Genomic DNA, 17,976 nt, shown 5'->3' on the forward strand with positions numbered 1-17,976 from the left:
TTGGTACGTCCCCTTCAGCATACCAAGAGATTTAGGACAATGCTATGTCCAAAGCATGCCATATTCCAACTTTGTGCGAACAGTATGGGGAAGGCTCTTTTTATTCCAGCATGGCTGTGCCCCGTATACAAAGCAAGGTCCATAAAGACATGGTTGGATGAGTTTGGGGTGGAAGAGCTTGACTAGCCCGCAAAGAGACCTGACCTCAACCCCATCGAACACCTTTGGGATGAACTGGAATGGAGATTGCAAGCCAGGCCTTCTTGTCCAACATCAGTGTCTGTCCTCAGAAAAGCTCCACTAGATGAATGGGCCTTCCCAGTATAATAGAAGCTGTTGTAGCTGCAAAGTGTGGACCAACTACAAGTTAATGTCTATGTTTTTAAAATGCAATGTCATAATAGTCCCTGTTGATGTAATGTTCATGTCTCCCAATACCTTTGTCCATATAGTGGGGTATGTATTATATTTAGAATGTACTTACAACCTGAATGTACTAGAAAAACCTGTAGAGAGGTCTTTTAAAATATCCCTCTTCTGAAGGAGGCCATGCTGTGCACATGGTTAGCAGTATGCTAGCCGTTAGCAAGGGAGATGCTTGTTCCATATAGTATTAAATTGGTTTGGAGTGGGAGATGAAGTTGGCTAGGAGCAGGTGGCTTAATGGATACTTGTTTTTGTCGAGCTATCCAACTTACCTTTATTAAAGATTAATCAGGTTGAGCTACATCTTACACAAGACAGCAGTTCAAAAGAACAGAAATTAAAACACCGCAACCTCATGACAAGCATACTCTCTGTATATTTTTTATTTTTAAAATTACACTAAATATTTATAATCAACAGCATGATATTCCTTCTGTGCTTTTTTGGACCCTTTGAAATGAAATGAGATGAAATGTAGGTAGTACAATGTATAGTTGGATTTTATTGGTCATTTTAGTACAAATATTTACATTTGTTTAAATATGAAAATAGGCACATTCAGGATTTTAAGAACATATACAACTAAAAATGAGGCACATTACAGGTTATTCAATGAACCATTTTCAGTCCAAAATCCTATAGAAGAGGATTACCATTTTGGCTTAGTTAAAATGTCATAGCCAGAAAGACAACCCATATCATCAGCGAGTAATTACAAACAGTGTGCAAACAGATTTTAATATAACAGGATTTTAATTTATGGAAGACATTGTAATGTACAATTGTAGCTGTTCAGTTATGCAACAAAGATTTTCACACTTTCATCTACAAAACTACCGTAGTAAAGGGATGTTCGTTATTGCCATACATGGGAACTCTCCGGGTTTGACCTGCAGATTGCTGGGTGAAGCACCGCCTCTCCAGGTCAAGACCCGATTCCTTCGGGTCGCAGGAGCCGAGTCTTGACTCGTCTCGCTCCCCGCCCATTTTCCCTTTAAATGGGGGTGTTTCCCGCTGCCATCAGGGGGACCTCCCCCAGACATCACAGGACCGCCCGCTGACGTCAGTGGTCAGTTCTGGCCACGTCCTGCAAGGGAAGGCTCCGGGTAGCCTGAGCCCACAAGTTCCCAGGTATGGTTATTGCACCTCTCAGAAATGCAAAGGAAAATGCTTTACTAGGTAAGAGGAGAGAGATTATTGCGTGAATAATTCATTAGTTTCTCCTAAATAACAAGTTTTTTGTCATACATAATGAAGTTGTAGTCTCTTAGAACCCAATAAGGTAATCTGTAAAGTCAATCCATCTTATCCCCCCAACTTCAGACAGACATTGCGAAATAAATGCCAAATGGGCATTTAATGGGCATGCACATAAATTAGTAGTCCCTGATTTTCTCTATGAGAAAGATTTCTAAAGGTCATGTAGATCCTGAAGTTTCAATTGATTAGGATTTATAATAAACACAAAAATAATGATATATAAAAATATATAAAATATTGGGTAGCACATCCATTTAACATTTACACTGGAACCCAACTAATAAATAATACATTACAGCAATTGAGGAAGAGTGTTCAATTGATAAGAGTTCTGAGATATTTCAGGATATATGAATACCCCAACTGGCTTAAAAACCAATAACAGTCTGGCTTATTGAATGAAAATTGTAAGGTTTGAATGGACAGATGTTTAGATTTATGGAAACTGACTAGGAACCTAGAAAGAGGGGGAGAGAGGGGAGCAGATGATTATCGACTGGATAAGAATAAGGCATGAAGTCATAGGATACTGAGGACATCATTGACATACACCTTTAGTTTCCTATGGCTACCCGTCTACCTGAATATTCATTATGGAACAATTGTTATAATTAATAAGTTGGGTTCTAGAGAATTAGAATAGAGGGTAGCCCTGAAAACTGCGAACCCATGAGCTGAGTAACAAGTATTAGTAGCTATAGAAAAGGATGGGCCTAAATGTCATGAAATAAAAGGAAGACCATGAACCTAGAACCTTATAGCAATTTAAATTTAAGTTAATACAGCATGGGATATTTATCGTGCTAATAGTTTAATAATATTTTGTTACCTTCAATTCAACAGTGGCAGTGATTCAGTAAGCAAAATTATTAGCATGTAATATCATCACCTCATAATAGGCACTTTAGGATATGAATTACTATCAGGCCAACAGGCTATTTTTTGGCAGTAAGGTACCAAAGTACTTTCTCATCATTGGTTTTAGGACAACAACTGCAGATAAACTGCCATAAAAATAGTTTTAAAGTTCTTTCTATCCTAAAAATGTGCATTTCCATATTATAAAAGCAGTGTTTGAAAGGCAAGCACCTCTACTTCTTTCTGGTATATGCTGCTTCTAAAAAAGTGTTCTATAGCATCAAAATGTAACGCTACTGTACAGTTTCTGCATAGCTTCCTACGTACCCTTGCTTAGAGAAATGGCCCACAGCTCAAACCTGTGCTTGTGTCTTTGAAATGGTGTATTTAGCATCTTACTCAGCCTGGCCTGTCAAGAGGAAAGGCGCATCAGCTAGGGCCAAACTGACTAAAACTTCTTTGGATCCTGGCAATGGCTGGTAGGATGGCTCATGTGCAGGCTTAGCCTCTACTTTAAAAATCTACCTCTACTTTAGATTTTCTATTATCGAAGGCTGACATTCCCTTTAAGAATAACAAGGCACTTCAGTGTATTGATATACATAAGACAATTGGCCCATCACGTGGTAGTTTAAGAGCTAAACAAACGATTGCATTTATAGATCAGATATGTTAAGATATGAAGATAATTTGATACATTAGAGGAATTGATTTTGTGGATTACACTTTAATATCCAACAATGCAACCTCCTGCTAGTATATCTTTTTAGTTACAATATTAAGCAGTAACTATCCTATAGTTAGGTTTATAAAATAAGATGCACAGATACTCATGCACAAATGAGTGTTGGTGGTAGGTTTTGGCCATCAGTGAATTTCATGATGTCAGACATTCCTGGCTCGAGAATGAGAAGGTCCATGCAAAGAACCATCATGAGTAGAATCTATTTCCTTGTCACCTGGCAAGAACTCAAGTCTAAATTGTCCAGGTCTTCCAAAAGACACATAATCATGCTGAACCTCCTCTTCTTCTAAAACGCTCATGTTAGGATTATAAATTCGGGGAGCATCATATAATCCTCCAGAAATCACAAGTGTATCCTCGGGTGGCAAATATCTCTCCTCTGCAAAAAGGATAGACGTTAATCCAAATACATTCTTACTGTAAACAGGATTTTCTCAATTTGGTTCAGAGGGTCACATATGAAATGATTTTATAACAACAAGAAAATGGTTTCATTATATTCCAGTGTTAATACCGATATATAATAATGTATACATTGGTTAAAGGTTCTCTTGTATCTGGGCCTCTTAAAATATCCCAGATAAGTTCTGCGTCATGTAGAGAGAAGTAAAAAGAAACCTGTGTGCCATTTTGTTGTCCTCCTTAAAAAATGTGCGTAAAAGTTTATTAAAATAATAAAGTTGCCTAGAACCAGAGTCCTGGCATTCCTCCAAAGCAATATATCCAAAGTATTAAATCACAGCAATCGGACAGCCTACATCCACCTCTACCTGAAATTTCATGCCCATGCTTTATAGATCCTAATGCACAGTGATGGCCAGTGATGTGGAGTGAGTGCGATTGAGTGAGGTGTTTTGTGTGATAGGTGTAAGGAAGTGAGATCTCTTTAAATTAGACCTTCAAGGTAACACTCATTCTGTGATGTCAGATATGGGCAAGCTGAGCAATTTAGACAGACAGCATTAAGAGACCCAGCAAAACTGTATGTTATTTTAAAAAGGAATAAGTATATTTAAGATCTGTATCATAGCATATGATTATAAAAATCTAGGAAGCTTGGGAGGAAAAAAAGCCTACCAGAAGTGTGTCCTTCCGATAATAGCAAGACATCAAGGACACAGGCAGAGGATCCTACCATAGTACATTGAAAAAGTTTGGGACTGAAATAAAATGTGTTTACCTGGCTCATTTGACGTTTCGTGGAGAGGATGGTGAGAGTACTGCGATATCCTTCTACTGTGTTTCCTGACAATATAGATAAGGACGGCCAAGGCAACAAAAGCAAGGATTATGCTGAAGACAGAAGTCAAAATGGCTTCAGAATGCGTTAAAGTTAATCTTGCTCCACCTGCAAAACAAAACACTTTGAAAATGTTTGCAGTTATTGCAAATCCACAATTAACAAATGAACAGCTGTGCCAGCTCCTCACCATCCTCCATTATATATATATATATATATATATATATATATATACCGTATTTGCTCGATTATAAGACGAGGTTTTTTTCAGAGCAAATGCTCTGAAAAATACCCCTCGTCTTATAATCGGGGTCGTCTTCTAATCAGACCTCAAATAGAGGTCTGATTAGGAGACTAAGATCCAGATCCCCCGCACCGCTGCAGGGGACCTGGATCCTCCTGTCGTCGCCCCCCCCACACACACACACTTACCGGTGCTTCCGGAGGTGAAGTTGGCAGCGGGGGTTTGTATGCGTCCGTCGCAAATACCTTCCCCGACTGTCAGAGATCATTGTTTCAGAGTTCCTGATCTCTGACAGCCGGGGAAGGTATTTGCGACGGACGCATACAAACCCCCGCTGCCAACTCCACCTCCTTCCGGCTGCCGCGGAATGAGACGTCAACCCGCTGCCCCGGCAATACACCAGGAAATTGGAAGCACCGGTAAGTAAGTAAGTAAGTGTGTGTGTGTGTGTGTGTGTGTGTGTGTGTGTGTGTGTGTAGGGCATTTCTGGAATGCCTTACACCCCTATATGCCACTCTGGCACTTAGGGGGTTAAAAGGCATATTATGGGGCAGAGTGGCATATAGGGAGGTATAAGGCATTTCAGGAGGCAGAGTGGCGTTAAGGGGGCATTTAATAGTGCACTCTGCCTCCTGAAATGCCTTATACCTCCCTATATGCCACTCTGCCCCATAATATGCCTTTTAACCCCCTAAATGCCAGAGTGGCATATAGGGGTATAAGGCATTTCTGGAGGCAGAGTGCTCTATATAATGCCTTTTAACTCCCTTAATGCCACTCTGCCTCCTGGAATGCCTTATACCTCCCTATATGCCACTCTGCCCCATAATATGCATTTTAACCCCCTAAATGCCAGAATGGGATATAGGGGTATAAGGCATTTCTGGAGGCAGAGTGGCACATAGGGGGTCAAAAGGCATACCATGGGGCACAGTGGCATATAGAGGGTTAAAAGGCATATCATGGGCCACAGTGCCATATTGGTGTGGCAAGCCTGGGGGCAGATGTGCGTAACTGGGGGACAGGTTGGAAAATACAATAGAAAATATAAAAAATAAAAACAAAAAAAAAATATTTTTCTCAATCATAGCTTTTATTAAAAAAAAATAGTTTACATGAATTAACATTTACTGGTAAAACTTTTTTCCTTTAGGGTCGTCTTATATTCAGGCTTTTTCTTTTTTTCCTAAGTTAATATTCAGATTTTGGGGGGTCGTCTTATAATCAGGGTCGTCTTATAATCGAGCAAATACGGTATATATATATATATATATATATATATAATCACAAGAACACGCTGCGGGGCATATCCAACTGGGTGCCACACACTGCAACACCTTGTGTGTGCCACCGGATACCTAGATACCTATTCCAGGCCTGCCTGTGGGAAGCAGCACTTGTTCTACTTAAAGAATGTCATGTCTGAGACAAGCACTCAGATATAGTTCTAAGCATTACTAACCTTATACCTGCTCTCTGCATATCTTAATGACTTGGCCTATAGTCATCCAACCTTTTACATAATGATTAATTCTTGGACTGCTTAAGCAAGCACTTTGCATCTCACACCTTGTATGTGACTTTATTATATCAGACAGTTCATTGTCACACATAAACTCACTTACTTGTATTAGAAGCTAGTGTTCCATTGAAAGATGTAACTGCAGTGTTATTTTGGGATGTGGAATTTTCTTCAGTTAGGTTTGATGTGGTGTATTTACTTTCTGTACTTGAATATTCTTCAGAAGGGGTGGTTAAGGTGGTGGTTTCGCTTTCCGTACTTATGGTTGTAGGTGATCCAGTTAGCAATGTAGTCGATGAAGAGATTGAGGTGGGATTTGCTGCGTTTGTGGAAAAAGTTGGTCCAAAAGTTCCATTAATAGACCCCTGACGTTTTGTACTGGACATGCCTGTGGTCACAACAGACAATGCTGGGCTGCTTAACGATGTATTGTTTTGTTGACTGTCACTGGAGTTAGACGTAACGTGTCTTGTGCTCACCAGGGGAGCCACTGTAGTACCTTCTACATTAGACAACCCGGTGCTAGTTAAAGATTCAGTGGTCTTCACACCCAAAAACTGATCTTGAACATTTGTTTCGTTATTAACTACTGTTGTTTCCAGTTTACCAACCCATAATGTAGCCATCACAAAAAGGATGTACAGAAGCTTTCTCGACACCATTGTAATAACTGTTTTCTTGCTTGCTTTTTACACTATTTTTTTTGGACTTCTAAAAAAAAACAGGAAGAGAGATGCAGAGATTAAATTTTTTTTAAATTAATGCTTTGTGAGCGTATATGCAATTTTACAATATGTCTTACCTTTCTAAACAGTGGCTTTAAAGTTAGGGAAAAGCAACAATTACTACCCTTTCTTCTGTCTTACTGTGCTACATAACCACAATTTCCACATGTGCAGGTGAACCTTACTGGCAGAACACATGTGTATCATGGGCGAGATAAGCATTACTAGTTGCTATTTGCCCTATAGGAACCATTATGTGAAAGGAGCTTCATGCTCTGATATTCATCACTGATTCTCTCATTATAGGATCCAAGCTCCTGTGCCACCCAAGCTAGAATTGAGCTCTCCATTCTAGATCTGTAGTGTTATAAGGAGACCATCTCATTTGTTTTTGTGAAACGTAAACATGGTGGATTATCCATTAGGCACATTAGATACATGCCTATGGGCCTTTATGCTCAGGGGCCTCTATGCACTAATAGATAATCTTCTGAACCACCACCAGCTGAACAGCAGTAGCTGCATTTTGCAGGCCACCAGAGCCTGGATTGGGGCACTCAGTGTGCAGTAAGCAAACAGCTTTGCTGAGTGGGAGCTGAAGAGAAAACATGAGCTTGAGAGGTAAGGGGATTTTTGTGTGCATGTGTATGGATGTGTGTGTGTGTGTATTTACATATGTGTGTGTGTACAGTATATGTGTGAGAATGCATTTCAGTTTAGGTGCCCTGGAACATCTTAATTTGGCACTTATTCTATCATCAGGTTGGGATCAGAAAAGAGATCTAAGCAACAGACTATATATAAATTTATGAAGTCACCAGAATCAGGAATCTGCACTCACTCCCCACAGGAACTCAGGTGCTTAGCTGTGCCAGGAAGGGCCAGCTCCCAGTAAATCAAAATAGAAAAAGGCTCCAGGCACTCAAGGGTTCCATCAGACAGCTTTATTGAAGGAAACGGACAACAACGTTTCGACCTCACAATGAGGTCTATAAAGACCTCATTGTGAGGTCGAAACGTTGTTGTCCGTTTCCTTCAATAGAGCTGTCTGATGGAACCCTTGAGTGCCTGGAGCCTTTTTCTATTTTTTTATATAAATTTATATCCGACAACAAGGCTGATTCATGCATAGGATATGCATATATACATATGTGTGTTACACCCATGGAAACTTAGTCTCAAAGGAAGAACAGTAACAGTTTAGTAGCAGATATATCCACAATAATATATTTGGAGATCAATATCGCCAACTGTTTTCCACCAACTGTGATGCCAGTTTTAAGTGCTCAAATTTTTAAATGTAAAAAAAAGGTACGTTTTAAAATTCTCCCATAACAAGCAGGTGAGCAGTAACTTTAAAATCACATTGGTTCCAGATAATAACAAAATAATAGTTGCATTTGCAGAGGCAGCGTGACATTTACTTACAAGGTAATATTGAACTAATCTGTTCTCAGAATGTGGTTTCGCAAGCATTAAGTAAATAATGATATTGTAAATCATGTGAATCGCTTGTGACGAGTTTCATTTCAGGCATTCTATCTTCCATCGACCTGAATGCAAGTTTGGGTTACAGGTGGGGGCTGGAGGTAGGAATTGTACACTTCCAGAGGCTATTCAATAAATATTTACCTGGTGAGAAGGAAGTGATTGTTACTACTCAGAAGTTTTAAAAATACCTGCAAACCCTCCAGAGACTCTGCGTGAAGCACTGCTTCCCCAGGTCACGGAAGCAGTGTCGAGGCACATCCAACTCCCCGCACACTTACCCTCCTACCACATAACATTTTCAAGCATTTATGGCTAGCCCAGCACGCAACATCAGTGGACCACCCATCAACTCCATCATTCCCATGTATGAATATAGGATAGTATATAAGAGATAGATGGCCCTCTAGAACATAAAAAAACTATGTACGTGTGCTATTACTATAAGCACGGAATGTTGATGAACATACATTTGGGTTATTGTTCAGTAGTGGCACCTGCTGAAAAAATCATACGCAAAATGGCAAAAAAAATGCCAGCATTAATAATTTATGTTTTATGTCATTTTATGGTTTTAGAAAGAGGCCCTACTTATCTAGGTTGCCATAAAAGGGGGGGTATCTGGTTGAACCAATGTATGGTAAAAATCCTAAAAAAACTCCAGTGTTCAGGGTATGAAAAAAAAGTCATACATTCTGCTTGTAGTGGGTTGCTAAATTAGAAAGAAACGTCTTGGTGGCATCCTCTACAAGGTCAGCAACCGTAGGGGTCGCTTAGTTCCTCTTTTTGGTATGGCTAGATTTTTTTTTTGCATATATTGTATGTTTGGAGATATAGAGTAGGCATATCTGTCATTTTCATTTGCACAATAATGAATATAAAATACTGCAAGCAGCCTTTCAGTTGATATCCATCAGTAAGTAGATCACATACGCAGGAATAATAACATGATCTAATAATAATTTAGGATGATATGGATATGCAGTATTATTAAAAATGTCCTGCAGAACTATTAGGTGTTCAGTATTAAGACGAGATACAGGAACCTTGGTTATAGCATATGCCTGAGATTTTGAGTAAATCAAGTAAATGGGGAAATGCCTTTGACAGACAAAATGATTGCACATTGAAGTCTGGATGTTATTTAAAGACATAGTCGTTATCTGTAATAATTAAAAAGTTTGTGTTACATTTGGAGAGTTCCCAATTACTTTCGATATAATTATTCTGAAGGTATTACATCGCATTACATTTATTAATATAGTACACAGTGTAACCCATATTAAGACGTATTAGTGAAGAAGAAGAGGGCTGTTTTCCTATGAGCTTACAATCTATTGAGTGGTAAGTATTTCCTAATAACATGTTTGCGAATGTTGACAACACTGTTCATCTGTAGCTGGTCAATTTTGATATTCCATAATTTTATGTTGCATCGACCAGAAAAATATTATCATCATTAAATCTATGAAAAAGATCTACTTGTTTCATGCAGTTACAGTGTAAAAAAAAACTGTCCCTCCAAAGTATGTTATTTTAAATGTCATGGATTTCACAGCCAAACCTAAACCTGTAATAAAAACTTTACAAGGGGTGTGTGTGCTTTTAACATAGGTTGTGACGTCTATAAAAATAATACCGGTATATTTAGCATTCTTTTCCTATAAGGTCAGTCTCACTCCCCTTATTAAGACTTCCGGTTATTACTTGTCCCCTGAACCCCTCTTAAACCTAAAGATACATTATATTTGAAGGTCAACAAGGTATTTTTTAAATAAAATCTATCAAAGGCATTCTCACCAAACATTTTGTTTTAAGGACTATCACTTTTTAATAGGATATAAGGAAAACTATTAATTTAAACACATTTGCCAAAGGCTCCATTTGCATTTAGTTGAGTGACACACATAAGCCACATACTCATTACCACATTCTGTCCTGGAGTTACTTATATAATTGTATGTCTCCAGATTTTTCTCATAGTTATTGATTTACTGCTGTATAATCTAATAATTTGTGTTCCAAGTTATTTCTCCTATATCAGATTAATGGCGTTTTTAATTTATTGTTAATGTTTCTACATGCATACTTTGCTAGAAAAGTATAAAAAAGGGATCAAGAAAATAATACTATATATGTTTTTGTGTTTCATGGATTTAGAAGTTTTTGTTATCGAGTTGTTATTTTATTTGTTTAGTTACAGTGATTATTTAATAGTAAAGAGATGTATGAATAAGACATGACATCGTGCCTCATAGCCCGGTATATTTCATATATATTTCTTTAAAAAAAATCCTGTAGTTTGGCAGCAAAAATATTATCCTGTTTCCTTGTTCTAAGTAACGGCATCTACTATTTAAAAACCTAACATTCCGCTCAGACTGGTCTTGGAGTGCAGACCGGTCTTGTTAGAGAAACTCAGATTCACTCTAACATTTAGCATATGAATGCCATAGCTAAAATAACAAGATGTATACATGTGACAAGTGCGTCAGAGGATGAGAATGCATGGAGCAAACAAAGAAACTGATGCAGACAGCCTGTAATATCCTCCCAGGAGAGCACCAGCCATCCTACAGGCCCTTTGCACATAATAACAGGCAGTTATATTGTGAACTGCACATGCACAAGATTTATCAACATCTAAAAACATTCGGAATGCAAATGAATAGGCAAATGTAAAACCTATTGAGGCGTATTCTAAATGGATTAGAAAACCCCCCAAAACATACATTATTTTGAATATTTTAAATTATAATCTTAGTCTTAATCTGAAATGTATACCTAATTTGCATTGATATGTATTGAAAAATCTATGGTGAAAGATTTTTGAGGTTTTAGAATTACTCTGCCACAGCAAAGTATTCTGGCCTAGACCAAGCAGGCCTAGGGTATCAGGTCCACAGGGGCAGATCACCTTCTTGGGCATTCAGAGAACCTGGTGTGCTGCTGCTCAGTGGGCCAGTTACAAAGGAGATATCTGATCTCACCAATCCATGACATTTAACATATTTGAAAACACTTTGGGTGATATATCCTTGAATACACATACTTATTTGACCCAAATACATATTAGTTTTGCATTAGTTTTGTTACTCTGAATATGGAATAAAAATTACAGTAACAGCCAATGTGCATATGTGGTGGAAGTTGACTTAACATGGGATGCCTTTAGTGGGAATGGGTGGAAAGTGGACTGGACGCAGGGAAGAATTGGGCATAGTCGAACCCAGCTATGGTAGTAAAGATGGGTGTCTAGCTTTAGGTGCATTCAATCATTCAGCTGGAAAGAATGTTCCCAAAAGGAGGAACATAGTGATAGAATACAACAAGTAGGGAACAGAGGTGAAGTAGTGCCGACTACCAGAACACATAGAGGTCACTAGACTTTTTTTTAAACAAAAAGATCACAAGTGGCTAGTGGGTAAGGCTCTGTGTTATAGCCAAGTTGTTACCGATCTAAGAGTCTTACCAACTTTTATTGATGTATCTTTCCATGGTTATATTAATCAAAAATGAAGAATTGATTGTTTACTGTAATAAAGCTCGACAGGGATAATTTAACTATACATAACAAGGACAAACATTCAAGAAAAAATAAAAATAAAACAGAGATCCAGATGGAACTGGAAACAAACGCACGGATTCATTCTCTCGCTGATCTACCTTTGTACATGTTTCGATCTGCAAAGACCTGCCCCTTTAAGGAAGGGCGTTTAAGTAAACTGCACACAGGTCCTTGCTGCTTCAATACCCTACAGTATAAATATATAGAAATGGTGCCTTAAACACGTGCCTTGGACGTACCTCATTCTGGCAGTCTCTCACAATTTGTTTTTTGCATATGAAAACATTCATAGGCCTTCTATTGATGTAACGTATGCTTTATACAGTGAAATATCTAACTATTCTGCCTAAACTATAGATACACAATGTGCTCTTTTCAGCTTACAAGAAATTAGCAATTAGCAAAACATTGATATCGCGAAAAATCATGTACAGAAGTCACTATATTTCATTGAAGATACAGTATTTTTTTTTTAATTCTGAAGATTTTCGTAATATAACCTGAATATAATTACGACATTTAAATAAGTGTATAGACGGGCTCAGAAAGGTCAAATATACAGAGGCATTATGTACAATAATCTCTAGAATTAATCATACATCTCATACTACTATTAAACTCGGGGTAAGGGTGTCAGCAAGCATGACCAGGTGAATACACTGTAACCTACCTGTTATAAGTATAGTGTGCTTAATTCTGACCTCGCGGTAGTCCTCGGAGGTATAATTATACTCTACAAAGCTAATTAAAGGTATCCTTACTATGTGTGCCAGGTGTGTTAGGCTCAGGTGCATACCTTTTTATATACATAAATAATTTTTACCTTTCCAAGCACCTTTTCATATTACGTTTTAGTGAGTATATCATCTGTATAGACGTGTATACCTCTCCGCTGTATGCAGAAGCTTGAGGTTTCAATATTAATGTTTTAATTAAAAGAAAAAAGAAAATGAAAATACGGTAATTTGCAAGGATGAAAAACAGCAATCACAATAAAGATACGTCTGCTTGCTTTATTCCAGTTGTAGTTGGTGTGAAGTTAAACAAGTTAAGTAAGAAAAAAAAGATAAAAAAGTTCCTACCTTTGCTTTCAAAGAGGCCTCGAATTGAGAATGACAAGATGACGCAGTTGAATGGAGTTTTCTGTATATCAGTCTTGGAACAAAGAAGGAGGTTTATTGCTTTTTGGAATAGAGCTGAAACACTCTCGCTGCGCTTCCGGGTGTGAACTGCCTCTTAACTCCTTTGACACTAAATATTGCCTTTGTCTGTAGAGCTACAGCTTCCCACATCTCACGCTAAGGAGCCCTCTTGAATAAAAGTTTAATGTCACCCAGTTTAGAATAATGTTGACACATTGTACCTGCAGGCAGCCCGTTCTAGGTCACAACAGGTTTTCTTTTTGTCGAAAAGGCTTTTGTAATATTCTCCCTGGAGGCCTGAACGAGCCATGGCAATATCTCTATGGTAACGACTGAAAGTTTAACTAGTGTTTACAGATTACAGAGGGCGGTTTTACAATAGGTGTGTGTCGCACCTGTTTGCGACCTTGTGAGATATGTGATAGGCTATCCATAAAGCGGAGTTTATTACTGTGTAATCTACATTGAGTCTACATGCAGTCCTACATAGAGTGTTTAGCAAGAAACGTCTATCATTAAATAACACACAGCTTACCCTTACTCTGAGAAAGTTGATTATTTTTTAGTTTTTCTCCTTTTTAAACAATTAGTAGGAATGTAACTCAAGTCGCATTCAGGGACATCTGGGACAACCTTTGTTTTTTGTGTGCATTTTGGACAATACATGCCCATGTGATCACATAAAATGCGGTTGTTTTGTTTGCTCTGAGAATATAGGGTTTTAAATTTAAGGTTACAAACTTTCCCTGCCACTCCTTTCTCTTCCAAGAGGTGTATGAAATGATATGCCCCTGCCCCAGAAAAACAAGTAGTTGCCCCACGTCTTCTCCAGAAACAAATGGGAGTCTTGGTTGCTGTTTAAGTATGCGTGATAAAACCATCTTTTAGTTTTACTCTCCACTGTAGCCTGAGGATCATTTTTACCGGTGTTTGGTCTGAGAGGTATATATTGTGTATTTTCACCTTAGTGATCTTTGGCAAAAGTTAAGTGGTGCGCAAAAAGAAATATATCCTAGTCAAGGTATTGTGGATGCTAGATATGTATGTGAACTTGTGGGCTTGTGGGGTTTTGGACTTGACATGGATTTGCCAACTGTAAATAATGTGTAAGGAGTGCGATACCTTCATGTTGTCTCATCTATGGACTAATCAGCAATTACTCCCAGGAATTTGCAATAAAAGCCATCATTACGCAAATTGGGACCATATATATTAAGCTGCAAATCCACTGTTAGATGCAAAAGAATAACCCCACCCCCTCTAGGTCAAGAACCTATTTCTTTATTTTATAATTTAGAGATTTATTGAAGAGAATTGCTACGCCCCCTGGTTAAATGGTGCAGATATGCATTCTTTAAGCAACCTGCCTTTTAGTGTGTTTCGCCCTCCTCCCAATAAGTCTCGTGGTGGAGAACTATCAAGGGGTTCAACTGCCACAATCTATTCTGGATCCTGCGCCTCTTGAGTGGGGAGTGTAGCCCCCCCCTATCAATTCAAGTAACCTTTTGCCCACTGATGTACTGTAGATGTAGTGGTAGGGGTTACAGGCATTTTTTCCACCGCTCTCGATCTCTCACAATGGACCACCTTCCCACCAAATTGACCTAGTGTTGTCCCTCTATATTACCTCTATATCACCCCCCCTCCAAACTTACCGGTGCTTCTGACCTGAAGCACCGGTAAGTTTGGAGGGGGGGGGTTACCAGACAGGAGGAGCCAGGTCCCCAGCAGTGCTGCGGGGGATCTGGATCTTAGACTCATAGTCAGACCTCTATTTGAGGTCTCATTATAAGACGACCCTGATTATAAGGATAGGGGTATTTTTCAGAGCATTTGTTCTGAAAAAAAACCTCGTCTTATAATCGAGCAACTACGGTAATTCCTCTCCACAAACTCTCTGCTCCACTGTCACGACCTAATCATCTCCTGTTCCAGAATTCCAGTGGTCTGCTCATCGCTTGTTACGTTCTCCATCACCTGCTCCCTGCTGATTTCACTACTAGCTACGTCCTAGTTAGTGGTCCCTTCTCTCCAGCACCAGATAGGCCTAACATCCACAAAGCCTCTACAATCTGGTTTCCATCCATAGCTTCCCACCGAGATGGCACTCACTAACATTACTAACGACCTCCTCACTACTAAAACAAAAGGCCATCCCCTCCTTCTAGAAATCCTTTACTCTCATGGCATACATGATACAACTCTTTCCTGGTTTAAATCTATTGGTGTTCCTCGGGGTGTTCCTCGGGGCTCAGTTCTTGGGCCTCTGCTCTTCTCCATCTACACCTCTTCATTTGGACAACTCATATCTTCCTTTGGTTTCCAATATCACCTATAAGAAAAGCCCTGGCCGAGTGTATGGAGCAGGATGGGCACATGACTGAGGGGACGACAGGCAGCCACCCCCCACATCTTTTCTTGTTGTTTTTAGTCATGGTGGGCTGTCAGGCTGATTGACAGACTGAGCTAGTGTGTGATAGGCAGGTGTCATCCCTGTAGGCTTAAGGGATGGAGATCACTATAAAGATGTAAACCCACCCCGCTAAGGTCGTTCATTTTACTGACCTGGGAAGGTTTTTCCTCCCTCCCGTCCCTTTTTTTTGGGTACTTTTTCTGGTACTTTTGGTTGGTTCTTGGGCTGGCATAGAGCAAAGGTTAACCACCTTTAGGTGGGGTTTAACTCGTGCTGCGCAGGCCCTCGGCCTAAGTGCAGGACACTCCTTGGGCTTGTGCCTGAGTGAGTCCAGTCGTGACAAGAGCTACCGTGCATGGGACGCCGGGGGTCTCTACAGTGTTACGGTTTTATGCCTGTGTCAGCTGGTTCGGTGTAGTTTACGGTTATTAAGTGGTTGTTTTAACAATTAACACTGTATAGTTATTTCACACGTGCTGTGCCCCTTCTCTGGAATTCCCTTCTTCCTTGTATGCAAATTTCAAAAGCTTTCTAAAAACCCACTTCTTCAGAGAAGCATACAATATTGATCCATCTGATATTTTTTGAATATTCTTCAATTCATTGTAATTGTCTACCATAGGATCCTTCTTATTTTTCTTCTTATTAAGGTCAATAAAAAGTAGTTTCTGAGTTTTCCCTAATTCTCTTCAGTCTGGAATTTACTTCTTCAGTCACAACAGAAGGCTGCAACTTTGCAGAAATCAGCATGTATTTATACCGCAGTACTGCGCCAGATAAATTCATTTGTAGCCAGAGTTCACAAACCCAGATGAGTGGCCTCTAGAGGCTGCAAGTTGAAACAGTACCATGTATTGTATAATATATACAGGAGCCTGGAAAGCAGCGTGGAACTGCGAGATTGAATTTGTTTTTCACTTTTTTTTTTACTTGTATTATTAAAGCTGGGCAATCAGCTATAAAGATACAAATAGAAATATATCGGGAAAATAATAATAGTTTCTCTTAATGTGCGTGTCTGGATGTGCATGTTCAAGATGAAGCTTTGAATCTGCCCCTGGTGTAAAGTTATGTTATTTAATTTTCTAATTTGTATTACAAATATAGTTAAAAAACAACATTCCTTGCTATTGACATTTCTGTAACAAATAACCCTTATACCAACATGCATCCATTACACTGTTAACCTTTTCTCTTCTCTTCCAGGCATTACACATGTGAAACGTAATAAAGTAGATCATTGAGAAAAACATTTCTCAGAGATAATGATTAGACAAGTGTATCTTTCTTACTTGAGGATTGAAAGGATCATTCAATTTAGGGGTCACTGGATTCTACATTATTGAATAGAATAAATGAGGATATTGGATGTGGCATAATAATGGTGATACTGACAAGCAGTCACCTCAATGGGTGAAAATAGGGATACAAAAACATACAGATTAAGAACAGCGAATGCTCATTACAATTATACCAGAAGAACCTGCAAAGATAAGAACTTTCCTTATTCGATAGGATAATGAAATAATTTGACTGCAGCAGTGAAAATTTATTGGAAAAGGAGATATCAAGAAAACAATACAACTTTAAATCAAAATTAAATATTGAAGGCAAAATCTTGTATATAAATAAACATCTGTTTGTGTAATAATTATTAAAGGCAGAAATTATATATATACATATATATATATATATATATATATATATATATATATATACTCACTTGCTTTTAAAATGTCTTTATCAATCATAACAAGCATATAAAAGGGCATCTTTAGTCATTAATTGTTACATCATGGAATCATAGTGGCCTGTGACATCACCATCAGAGTATACAGCGGAGAATCAGTTCATTGGTGCATTTATGCTCTAAACATGGAGATGGCAAAAGATAATTGCTTCTTTATTTTACTTTTCTTATTTGGTCTTTTCATGACCACAACTTCTACAGCTGGTAACAAATGTAAGGACTATTTTGCTGAACATTATCATACCATAGACCACTTGAAATGAGATTTACTTGTAGCTTCCCTTGTATTTTCTCTCTTTCTAGCTTGTTCTGTAGATTGGTTCTACTTAATATATTGTTATAGTTTAATGATATTCACATGAGAAAGGTTATGCTTTTAACTGGGAGAATTGGATACATAATTCATGAAGGTTTAACACATAATTTTACGACGAAACAAAAATAACTTTTCACATTCATGTAAAATGGCCCGTTAACACTATTTAAAACGTGATTTATTAGGTACAAACAGCTTTACTTTGCATGTCAATAAGGAATGTTTAAGATCATTTTGCATGTGTCTAATGACTATTCTCTTTGATTGCGTATTGTAGAT

The 17,976-nt window shown here is 38.4% G+C and overlaps 1 protein-coding gene across 2 annotated transcripts; it reads right to left on the bottom strand.

Annotated features, from left to right (window-relative positions):
• Window positions 1–2,539: 2,539 nt before the first annotated feature.
• On the bottom strand, window positions 2,540–13,510 carry LOC128475093 (uncharacterized). Of its 2 annotated transcripts, XM_053457570.1 has the most exons (5): window positions 13,159–13,510; window positions 8,445–8,652; window positions 6,399–7,003; window positions 4,470–4,637; window positions 2,540–3,668 (listed from the first exon to the last, which is right to left on the bottom strand). In XM_053457570.1, exons 3-5 carry the CDS (start codon window positions 6,955–6,957, stop codon window positions 3,430–3,432), a joined length of 966 nt encoding a protein of 321 aa, XP_053313545.1. In that variant the 5' UTR covers window positions 6,958–7,003; window positions 8,445–8,652; window positions 13,159–13,510; the 3' UTR covers window positions 2,540–3,429. The 2 variants fall into 2 exon arrangements, with proteins under 2 accessions (XP_053313545.1, XP_053313546.1); XM_053457571.1 differs by lacking the exons at window positions 8,445–8,652; window positions 13,159–13,510 and having other exon boundaries at window positions 6,399–7,333.
• Window positions 13,511–17,976: the final 4,466 nt, after the last annotated feature.

The sequence above is a fragment of the Spea bombifrons genome, chromosome 2 (genome assembly GCF_027358695.1).
Source record: "Spea bombifrons isolate aSpeBom1 chromosome 2, aSpeBom1.2.pri, whole genome shotgun sequence".
NCBI classification, from domain to species: Eukaryota; Metazoa; Chordata; class Amphibia; order Anura; family Pelobatidae; genus Spea; species Spea bombifrons.